This window comes from Natator depressus, chromosome 4 (assembly GCF_965152275.1).
Source record: "Natator depressus isolate rNatDep1 chromosome 4, rNatDep2.hap1, whole genome shotgun sequence".
NCBI lineage: Eukaryota > Metazoa > Chordata > Testudines > Cheloniidae > Natator > Natator depressus.
Window position 1 is genome coordinate 15,275,866 of NC_134237.1, and position 12,240 is coordinate 15,288,105.

Genomic DNA, 12,240 nt, shown 5'->3' on the forward strand with positions numbered 1-12,240 from the left:
GTGTTTCATTCACAGGCTAGAAATCCCTTTAGCCTGGGTCTAGCACTTCCCCCAGTTTAGTCTTTGTTCCCCGGGTGTTTCCAGGAGTTGTCTTGTGTGGGGAGTGAAGAACCACAGATGATGTCAGTCCCTGCCTTATATAGCTTTTGCATATGGTGGGAACCCTTTGTTTCAAAGCTTGGTTCCCAGACCAGTCTGTGGAAAAATACTGACATCCCAGGATGGAGTCCAGCATCATGTGGTCTGATCACATGTCCTTGTAGAGTCATAGCAGCCAGTACTTACAGGCTGTTTGGAGCATTCACAGGAAGGCTCACCAGGTGGGAGATAAGCTTCTCTGAAAGCCTATTGATTTTTCATAATGGCCCATTGCCCTGAATAGGCCCTTCTCCACCCACTATTTTGTCTAGTGGGCATTAGCCAGGTGTAACTACATTTGAAATACAGATATAGTCAATATTCATAACTTCAGATAAAAAGATGATAGGATAATAATAATCAAATCATAACTTTTCCAATGACACTTCACATGCCTAATGTACAAAATGTATCATAATTATGCCATAAAGCTATCATAACATCACTGTGAAGAACATGCGGTGCAGTGTCACAATCTTTGTAACATAGGTAAGGAAACATTTTTAATACATTTAATCTGACAATGTGTGTTTAACCACAATACTGAGCCAAAGCACTGTCTGATACTTTGTTTATGAATTAAGATCCCCCAAGAAGCCACAGTATTCCTCTTCAATTTGTAACAACTTTCAGGATTTTATATTTTAATTCACATGTGTTTTTTCTGAAGAATTCTCCTGTCCCTTCAACTCTTCCTGAACCCATGACAGCTAGTGAGGCAGCTGCTAGAAAAAGCCAAATAAAAGCCAGGTGAGTAAAATAATGTAGAACTTCGTGGATTCTGATGTAGATATTTTTATAGCAATTTTATGCACCTGAAGTTTTCTTATATGTTTGGTTAATATGCTAAAACTCCTCCTGATACCCGGGACTTGTGTGTATATGAATTTTTTTAAAGGTCAATGTTTTTAGCAGTCTGAGATGGTAATTTTAATAGATAAGAATATTTTATTATGAAAAAATGTCTCTTTAGCATTTGGTTTTTTTTGACAGATTAGTGATAGGGGCACATATTGATAGGATAACTTCAGAAGCTCCTAGTTGACTTGACTTAGCCTCCTGTGTGCCTAATGACAGGTTTCAGAGTAGCAGCCGTGTTAGTCTGTATTCGCAAAAAGAAAAGGAGTACTTGTGGGACCTTAGAGACTAACCAATTTATTTGAGCATAAGCTTTCGTGAGCTACAGCTCACTTCATCGGATGCATAAAGTGGAAAGTTCAGTGAGGAGATTTTATTTCCACACAGACCAGGGCAACAAAGCCCGTTGCCAACTGTGCCCACATATCTATTCAGGGGACACCATCATAGGGCCTAATCACATCAGCCACACTATCAGAGGCTCGTTCAGCTGCACATCTACCAATGTGCTGTATGCCATCATGTGCCAGCAATGCCCCTCTGCCATGTACATTGGGCAAACTGGACAGTCTCTACGTAAAAGAATAAATGGACACAAATCAGATGTCAAGAACTATAACATTCATAAACCAGTCGGAGAACACTTCAATCTCTCTGGTCACTCGATTTCTGACCTCAAAGTGACTATCTTTCAACAAAAAAACTTCGAAAACAGACTCCAACGAGAGACTGCTGAATTGGAATTAATTTGCAAATTGGATACAATTGACTTAGGCTTGAATAGAGACTGGAGTGGTTGAGTCATTATACTAAGTGAAACTATTTCCCCTTGTTTAATTCCTTCCCCCCCCCCCCCCCCCCGAAGTTCTTGTTAATGCCTGGAAATGGCCCACCTTGATTATCACTTCAAAAGGTTTTCTCTCCCCCCACCCCACTCTCCTGCTGGTAATAGCTCATTTTAAGTGATCTTAAGTGATCACTCTCCATACAATGTATATTTTTTCTTGGTCTGTGTGTATATAAAATCTCCTCACTGTACTTTCCACTTTATGCATCCGATGAAGTGAGCTGTAGCTCACGAAAGCTTATGCTCAAATAAACTGGTTAGTCTCTAAGGTGCCACAAGTACTCCTTTTCTGTGTGCCTAAGTACCTTTTGAAATGAGGTTAAGGCTTGCTCCTAAGTCAGTTTGGCACTTTTGGAAAATTTTACTCATGTTCTGGCAGAATATTGCATTGCTATAAAATTCCCAAATAGCGAAATAGAACTGGAAATGACTGAAGCTCAAGAGTCTGTAGATTTTTGACCACCATGAAGAGAGAAGAAAGGATTCTTGCTTTTAAAAAAAATATTTTATCATCTCCTACTTTTTCTATATCACAGTGTTGAGTTTCTGGAATATTCCATGAATGATCATCATGGTGCAATCACAGTACTTTGCTCAAACTCTGAAACAGTTGCATTCTGTCATTAAGTTATGATCAATATATGTCTCCAGGAAAAACAGAACACTTGCACTTAGGAAGAATGAATGTTAATGATGTTCAGTCACCTTGGTCTCCTTGGAAATGTTGTTGCATGGGCCCCCTCTTGTGGTATCTATAGACATTTGAGAGTTTATCTGAATTAGTAGGCAGGTCTTTGGGCTTGTTCTCCAAAAGTAATGTCAGGGGTTTTTCAATGTCTTCAATATTTTTAGAAATCAAAACTTAGAAATATTAACATTAAAATTTAAAGGTATGCAAAAAGAAGATGGGCTTAAGGGTATCTTGAATAAAGCTGAAGAACAGTCATATACATTGAAATGTCTTCTCTGGAACATTTTTCATTATAGAATAACAGATGCTGTTGGACCAACAGAAACCTCAATTGCACCACGACAAAGACCAAAGGGCAATTCAAGCACTGCCACTTCTAACGTGCTAACTATCCAGAGCTCAGCAACACCAGTAAAAGTATCGGTTCCTGGTGAATTCGGTAACTGTGTGCAAAAAGGTAATTCACTCACGCTGAAGGACTTAAATATTAACACCCTTCCTTCCCCCCATCCCCACCCCCAAAAGGGTGGTGGTGGAGAAGATTTGTTCTATTTTTCCATTGTTTTTAATGATAGAAATCCAAAGTCTGTGACAGTCACTTTAAACCCAGAGGTAGCTGTTGTGATCAGTGTCCTGGAGCTCTGAGCCATCTGGATAGCCCTAATGGCCATCCTACCTATTCTTCAAAACTCCACGGTGCGGATCTTGACAGATAGCACCTCCCCTACATAAACAATCAAGAAAGCACAAGTTCATCTCTCCTCTGCCTCGATTGGAAGCTGTCAAACTCTAGATGTGTCATCAACACCAGATAACTGAGATGGCAGAAACAACCTGGCAGACGTCCGGAGCAGACAGTTGGTTACCACTCATCAGCGATTTTTTGCCTAGATCCATCATAGAGATGAGACGTGGGGACCCTGGTGATAGATTTGTTCGCCACTGATGTCAACGCCAAGTGCCAGAACTTTTGTTCCAGAAGGAGCACGAGTCTAGGCTTATTGGGCATCTTCTTTCTGCAGTGGTACCAAGGTCTCTTATGTGCCTTTCCAATTCCCCAGATCCCCCAGCATGATTTCCAAGATTAAAAGGGACAAATGAAGAATTATTTGTAGCTCTGTACTGGCTGAAGCAGTTCTGGCTTAAAGATTGATTACACATGTCCATCCAGCCTTTGGTCCAGCTCCCAGACTGCTTGAAGCTGAGCTACAGCCTCACAACCAGATACACTTCCCAATCCAGAAGTCACTGCAGCCTCCCAAAGACAGCATAGCTATTAGCTGGTTGAGTACCGTGGACAGAGACTGCTTCCTTCAGATCCAGAAAATCCTGATACAGAGCAGGAAAGCATCTACCAGAAAAACATATTCATTTAAATGGGAGATGTTCTTGTTGCAAGCAGCCCAGCATGGTCTGGACCTCGTCCAGGCCTCTGTACTGAAGGTCCTCAACTACTTATTGCATTTAAAACAGTCTGGCCTTTTATTCATCTCTGAGACCCACCTAGCAGCAAGCCAAGCTTGCCATCTGCCTGTACAGTATTGCTTAGTCTTGTCACCCCCAAAGGAATATTACACACACGCTCTCCCACTGGTCAGAGAACCTCCTACTGCCTGGGACTTCAGTTTAATCTTCCTAAGGCTTGTGGAGCCTGCATTCAAACCTCTCCTTACACCACCGTGGTTTTTGTTGTTCTGATCCCTGCGATAAAGGGAACAGAAATTACATGAAAGTACCCCAATGTGGGAATTGCCAGTAGGTGTAGAGCCAGCATATATTGCTCCTTCACCACCCTCTCTACAGACCACGATGCAGAGGGCATGTTGCAGGGAGTGGCTGGAGAGCAATTATGTGGCACAAGTGAAAGCAACCTTCAGATTGTTCTAACTGGTGCAAAGAATCAGGGACATGTAATAATAGGTGGCTGGTTCTCAACTTCTCCTTTTTCCTGTATCCTGGACTCTCCTACGTAGCTGTCTGAGGGAGGGGAACCATTCTTGGCTACACTCTCCCAGGCACAGGCAAAGGCAGTCAAACTCCTGTCTGACTCGCCATAGGGCTCCTGTCCTGTAGATAGGTAGGTCAGATTTCCTTTTTCCCCTGCAAAGCAGAAAATGGCCAGTAGGGGAACTCGTGAGCAGCTGCAACAGATGTTGGCTGTGCACCCATACAGTGATAAGACTGATTCAGGTGCTTAATTTGAAAAGTGGCAGGATACTTATGAGAATAATTTGTAATTATTTTCTTAACCCAGTTGCTCTCAAGGACCACTGCTTAAAGCTTTGGTCGCAAGTGGCCCCAGGGCACAAGTTTTATACCACTGGCCTAGAATGTTACACATGAGATACATGATACATGAGCTACCTGACTTCATCTTACTTAGACAACAGTGTGTAGTACATTAGTAACTACTTACCTAATAAAGGCTGCACAAAGAGGACTCTGTGGACTGGAGAATCTGGCCCAGTGTGTGTGTTTTCAGTATATTGCAAATGTTTGTGTCAATATGCTCTAGATCTCTGAATATACAAAAACATTTTTCCTAGCTATTTTTTTAAAATCTTAAGCAACTATAATGTGTGAGGAGTTAGATATACCTTGATGCATGAAGACTTCATGTGCCTAACTTGCCAGCGTGTGGAGTGATCCACAACAAGCAAATATATATTTTCCTAAATGGATGAGTCATGCATCAAGGTATATTCATTACATTAAAGAGTCAGAAGGATACAAATGGAATAAAGGGAACTGTCTATTTCAGTATCAAGTTCCCACTCACTGGAATGTTTTGGGACCTCTGAGCATTCTCAGTAAAGAAGAGCCCTCGAACCAGCTGACAAAGGCCATTGAGTCAAATCATAAGAGCAAAGGGAATTTCCCACATGACTCAGGCTGGAGGCATGAACTCTTAGAGTGAGAATTCTGCAAGATATCTTCAGAGATATAAAATTTACCTTGCAATTCTACCTTCTCTTAAGATTTCAATTTCCCAAACTGGTCAAGGAAACTCTTAGAGCAGGTCTATGCAACAAACTTGAATTTGTAAAGACTTCTGGTGAAGATGCTGTAAACTGACAGGAGAGGCAAGAGCTGCGTCGGCAGGAGAAGCCCTCTGGCCAACATAGTGCTGTCTACGTGGGGGGCTAGGGTCCATATAATCTGGATTTTTCACACCCCTGAGTGATGTAGTAATAACATAGTAACTGTATACTCGGACTTAGAAAACAGTTTGTTTGCAGTAAGAGTGTTAAAATAAAAATGTGACTGTTACTGACAATTCTGCCAATAAACTTCAGCAATACACGAGTTAATAAAATTCTTTAAAAATGTTATAGGAACCCTAAGACCAGGAAATGGACGAGAGATCTTGTCCCAAGGGACCAATCAGCACCCTCCACAACAAAATAGAGTACTGCAGCAACTGCAACAGGGGGACTGGAGATTACAGCAACTGCACCACTTACATCACCAGCAACAGCAACAATTGCTTCAGGATGCTTACATGCAACAGGTACAGGTTTATTTTACTAGAGGAAAATGCCATGTTTAAAAATAATTAAATGTGAGTAAGCCCTCTTTTTAAATTCTGTATTTCAATTACACATGGAAATGTAAACTTTTCTACTACTGTGGCGGGGGGGTTCTGCCTTTTTCAGGCAGAGAGCAAAGTGGGCTGTCTTATTTCCCCTTTGTCCTACATCTGTTGTATAACACACTTTTTATAGTTACATTCTACGTGCTAACCAGTTGCTGTTTCTTCCGGCTGCTTGAACTCGGATCCTAGCTGGATTTTGATTTAGCACTAGGTGTAAGTGATGTGTTGTGTGAGTCACCCTTTCATTCCAACAATCTAGGAAAGCAATGTGATGCTGGCAATGACTGTCAGCAATAGTTTGTTCTCTAAAGATGCCATCTGTGTAGGATTCTCATTCTGTGGTTTTGCCTAGTCAGTGTAAAATTCCCATAGCTGTTGAGGTTTTTTTGACCCTGGAGGGTAGCAGCAGTGAGAGCAGAAGACAGATCCCCCTTCTTGTTGGATCACCCTGTAAATACTACTTCGCAAACATTATGATCCCTTTTTTGACCATGGTCAGCAAAGGTGCTCCCTTTTGGTGATTGTGATTCTGCATTGCTCCAGCTCTTCTGTTGACACTGTGTATCCTTAAGACTTACTTAAATGTGTGTTCTGTTGAGTATGGCTTCCTAAATTTCCTGAGGATCACATCATTTTACTTGTACTGTGTGGTGCCTAAAACACATTTGAGGGTGAGTTATACAATAAATAACCATCTGAGAGGGAATCTAAAAGAGCAACCAGGTTTGACAGATTCAGTGGGTCCATAATACATAATTTTTTCCCCCACAGGACTCTATGCTTTTTAAGGTAGACCATTGAGTTTTCATTTAAGTGTTCACTTGCAAAATAGACTAAATACTGGCCCAGTTTTTATATCTTGTACTATCAGAACAACGTGTTTTAAAATGCACCAATTGTTGATAGTGCGTTTTACTCTTATTTAACCATTGCTCTCCTTTATTGAAAATGCTGCTGATGCATATAGATGCATTTTTTAAACAAGCTGTTTAAAATCATTACTCATTGAGTTGTTTTGGTTAATTTTTTCAGAAATATCTCTTTCTTTCTAAATGTAGTATCAACAAGCAATGCACCAGCAAATGGTCCAACAACAACTTATGATGCAATCTATGTACCAACAACAACCTTCCCCATCCCAGTATCCTGCCATGGTATGTTGCCTGTAGATGCTGATATTCTTTCTTTGATTAGTTGGTGTGCTATACAGATTAATTGCAATGTATAGTCTTAATAGGTATCTGAGCTGCAATAGACATCTTAAATATTGGGCAGTGAATCATCTAATTTGTTTCCCAATATGCTACAGCTTTCAGTGCTAACATGTTTCTCTGTTCATATCTATTAGCTGATTTTATAATGAGCACATTTTAAAGAATGTGTAGATTTGGGTACAGTTAACACATACCGCCTGAAACACTGCTGAGTAGTTATTCACTAGCCTGAGAGATATTTGGTTGTTACAAGAACGTAGGCAGATGTTCAACGTCTAAAGGTTGGTAGAAAATTAAACCTCTATAAAATCCAATATTTGAAATAAACTTTTCAGGCCAAGACTTTTTCAAAAGTGGTTGCTTAAAATAGGGTTCTTAAGTGGCCTGAATATCCAGCAGCTCCCTTTCAGGCTCCATTATACTGGTACTTTATCACAATTGGCTAACAGTACATGTAGCTTCTGCAGTTGCATGCAGTCATATTAACCGAACACTCATTTTGAACACAATTATGGAAGTCTGGTCCTTAAAGACAAAAATAGAAAACAAAGCACTACAATAGACACCATTTAAAATATTTATAATTTTGCTTTTGCAAGTAGATACTGAAGTATAGCATAACATACATTAATTTTGCTTGCCTTTGCCAGTAAATATTTTAATGGTGACAGTTGTATGCACAAACGTGGCTGAGTTAACATTACTATTAGAACCTTAACTTTCTCAGAGTAATGTTAACTTGGCTACTCCATGCATACTATTATGCAACATCTCATTTTCCTGTTTTTACTTTTTATATTGGTTCATAAATAAATATTCTGAGTATGCCATAAAATATAGGATGGGCACCAGAGCAGAGAGAGAATTTTTCACTTGCTTATGATAAAGCATTTGAAATCAAGTATATGTTACATTGACTGAAGTTTGTTTGTATGAAATATTCTTGAATGCAGCTTTTAAAATATATCTAAAGTCTTGAGTTAACAAACATCAAAAAATATCGGTTAAGTTAAACCTTTCCTTTATTTACCATTTGATGTATCATAATTTCCCTAAAGAGTAAATGTTCTTACATAGTACGTGTGCTGCAGTATGTAGATACATCACGGTGGAAACTTTAAGCTCAGAATTTTCCTGCTTTAGAGAGAGCTTTTGTAGGTGGTCTGGTCTTTTCTTAACAAGATGGAATAATTTCCTATTGTTTTGCGATATGCAGTCCCTCTGGACTTAGAACCTGACTGCAAAGGTGGTTTTATTTCATTAGACTTACGGTTAAACTAATTTTAAATTTTTCTATTTTTATTAATAGATATAATATTGTCAGTTTACTCCACCTTTGCAATGTAGAAAAAAGGACATGGAAAAATAATTAGCCCAATCTAATTAGTACACTCTCTTATCTCTAACATAATTAGAGATTTTACCCCCCCATCAAAATAGATTTATCTGGGTATGTGGGCAACTATAATTTTTGCAAGGATAATTTACACCAAGATTACTAAAATGAACATTACTCAGCATTTCAACCTTTAGTGGATATAGTAAAACATAACTTGTTGACGGTGCATACAGTACAGCATTGTAAGGACTCCTCTGTGCTGCCATACAGTGCCCTCAGTATATTGAATGTGTGTAATTTAAAAAAAAAAATGGTAGCAATTATATATTTACTTTGATCTTTTTCCTTCTCCAACTCGTATGTTTCAATGAGTGATTTATTAAACAAGCAATTTTATTAGTAGTATAAATGCTCTAATACTGATTTCCTGCAGTTTCAGCAGAAATATGTAACTTTGGCTTTGCCATAGCCTGATGTTTTTTGTCTTCCTCCTCATATATTAATTTCAGACAAGATGGGTGAGGTAGTATCTTTTATTGAACCAGCTTCTGTTGGTGGAGGGGATAAGCTTTCAAGCTTCACAGAGCTCTTCCTCAGGTCTGGAGAAGGTGAAGAGCACTGTGAAGTTCGAAATCTTGTCCCCTCTACCAACATAAGTTGGTCCAATAAAAGATACTACCTCACCCACTTCGTGTCTTATATCTTGGGACCAATACAGCTACAACAACATTGGAAACTACGACGATAGTCATATTGCAAGTCCAAATACTGTACAAGAAGCAAAAGGAAAGTGGCCTGTTGAATGGCCACATGAATTCTGGTTACTTTATAATGGTGAGTCTCTTCCTCAGGTGCAACAATACCAGCAAGCTCTCTTACATCAGCGGATCCTTGCACAGCAACATCAACAGCAACAGCCACAGTCTCCTGAGTATCTTACCTCTCCTCAAGAGTTCTCACCAGCCTTAATTTCCTACTCTGCATCGCTTCCAGCTCATGTTGGAGCAGTAATGGATTCTCCTTATACTGCCAACAGGCAAGTAGGCATGTTGTTGAGACAGTAGTGCCGGAGGCCCTAGTTGACTCATCCCGTTGCGATGGGCACTGTACAGATACTTGCCTGGTCCTTTCTGAAAGAGCTTATGCTTCCTTCACTATTCTGAAATGTATTTAAAATGTGTCCTACAATCTGCATTCAACTTGATGCTGTTTATATTGGGGTGGGGTGGGGTGGGGTACTTCTCTGGTTACTCTGACTGACAAATCAGTTCAGGTTCTGCTACTGACAGAACACACCACTCATAGCTGCTTGCTTCTGGACTAACCTCACTTCCTGCCTTGGTCGGTCATGGGCTAAGTTGCTCAGGTATTGAACTTGACACCCTGCTGCCATTTACTATTCTGCTATCTCTAGGCAGGATTAAAACCTTTTCATATGCTGCTTCAAGGTATGAGTATGTCGTGATTTGCTGTTGACTGTTACTTGTACACCCCACAACACAAGCTATGGCTGAAGTTTCTTTCAGTTTTCAGGCCTCAACTTTAGCTGCACGCGGTGTAAACTTTTCTACTTTATTCACTATGCATTGGAAGGAAAAGATCAGCTTCATTTGTTATGATGGAAATATGAATGAGGCTGCAGCTAAAATAGTTTCAGCTTACTTACAAAACTGTGATTTTGTTAAATGGGTTTTCTGAACCAAACAGACATAGATTGAAGGGTAAAGGAGAGAGCTGTTATGGTCAGATGTGGGTGGGGGTTGTGTTAAAAAATTAGGCTGAATTTGGCACCATATGGGAGCCCTCTCCACAGATGTAAGATCACACTTGAGACTCGATAGCTGAAGGCAACATTCAGTTGACAGGCAAAATTTTCCTCCTGGCCAGTAGCAGGAATCCACAGAGACCATATCAGATAAACAGGCATAGTCTGCATCCAGGACAGCTAGGGTATGCTGTTAGAACTCAAGATTAACAATGGCCTGAGGTTTGATAGGCTTCTGTGAACCAGATGCATCTCAGAAGCCCCAGGGAGTTCAGCAGGAGATCACTAAGGTGTTGTGGCCCTCCAGATAAGTCCTAAATCCCACAGCTCCAAATATCACCAGGGCATTGTCTGATGGGCCAAGATGACCTGACAACCACAGACAGGATGGGGGAAGAAAACAGACACCAGTGAGGATGTAGGAGACCTTACTAAAGAGGTGTGTCAGTATTTAGTTTATCATCTACAACCAGAGTCTACATATTTCTCTTACCTGTCAGGCAAGTTCACAGTTTCTTAGCAATGCAGGTCCCAGTTGGTGCCCCACCTTCCCCAACCTCAATACCTTTTTCCCCAAGGTGGCTGCCTCTCCTCCAGCCCCTTCCAGGGCAGTTTTTCTTCTTGGCACTCCTTCAGCTTAGTCTTCTTGGGTGCTGCTGGTGTTGCTCTTCCTCCTCTCTGGAATAAGCTGGGTCTGGCTTGTATAAACCCCAGCCTCCTCCCACTCCAGCAGACTCTGAAAAAAGTAGCTAATTGGAGTCAGCTTCTTGGTCCTTTTTTCTTCCCCATGTGAGAGTTCCCTTGGTCACAGCTTCACAGCCCCTAAATCTCTGCAGCTTACAACAGAAAATAAAATCAAAAGTAAAATACAGACGACAAAACACAAGAACATTGACGAAAAGCTGCCAATCCTTTGAGTTTTTTCGGTTTTTATATGTTGCGTCAATGATAGATACTGGTACAAGTTAATCATGTTTGAAAGACTTCAAGAGTGGATTTTCTCATCATTTTGTATTTTTTTTTAAAAGGCCTTGACTGACTGACTGACTTGTTTCCATTGTCCTAGTATATTTCACTTCTACCTATAAATAAATGTTTCAGTTCTTTAAGTTCATGCCTATGGATGCTCCACCTTAAGATGTGCATGCGCTCTCGAGTGGAGACTGCAACTTAGTGTCCACAGGGTGGTTTCTGCTCAGAGCTGTGCCTCATGCATCAAACAAGAGGATAAAAGGAGGCATGAGCCTGCTGCCACTCAGCTTCCTCTTCATTGACTACAGCTCAGAATGGAGCGTTCTGCTGTCTTCAGGTTTCTGCCATTTTTTTCCATTATTTATTTTATCTGTTGTTTTACTTAATTATCCCCTTTTCTATTTTTGGTTAGCATGTTTGTGCTCCTGGGAGCGAGGGGCTGTTCCCCCTTCCTCTTCTTGGACCTTTCATTTTTGCTGGAGCACAACCTGTTACACTTAAGGGCTTAACCCCTACCAGACCTGCCGCAGGACTTGTCCCTGCAGTGACAAGACACTTGAGTTGCCTATGGTGTTTGGGGGTCTCTTGCCTGCCCTCAAAATGTAAAGTGTATCTGGTATTCAAAGACCGGTCCAAAAAGACAGGGAAATGAGACTAGAACTCCTGCCTAATGAAACGTACTCTAGTTCCAGAGGGGTCTGCTCCCTCCTCCTCTACGTTGGCCTCAACATTGCTGGCTGCTTTGGCCACTGTTGGAGCTTCATCTGCAGCTCCAGAAATGATGATTTCAAAGGAAAAGAAGCACGCCTCCCCAGCCAGGT

The 12,240-nt window shown here is 40.7% G+C and overlaps 1 protein-coding gene across 1 annotated transcript in view; it reads left to right on the top strand.

Annotated features, from left to right (window-relative positions):
- BMP2K (BMP2 inducible kinase) overlaps window positions 1-12,240 on the top strand; it is a 106,911-nt gene that overhangs the window by 60,895 nt on the left and 33,776 nt on the right. The window contains exons 9-13 of the mRNA XM_074950468.1: window positions 809-888; window positions 2,831-2,991; window positions 5,870-6,045; window positions 7,188-7,283; window positions 9,534-9,718. Of these exons, the coding sequence (XP_074806569.1) occupies window positions 809-888; window positions 2,831-2,991; window positions 5,870-6,045; window positions 7,188-7,283; window positions 9,534-9,718 (698 nt within the window). The remainder of the gene's footprint in view (window positions 1-808; window positions 889-2,830; window positions 2,992-5,869; window positions 6,046-7,187; window positions 7,284-9,533; window positions 9,719-12,240) is intronic.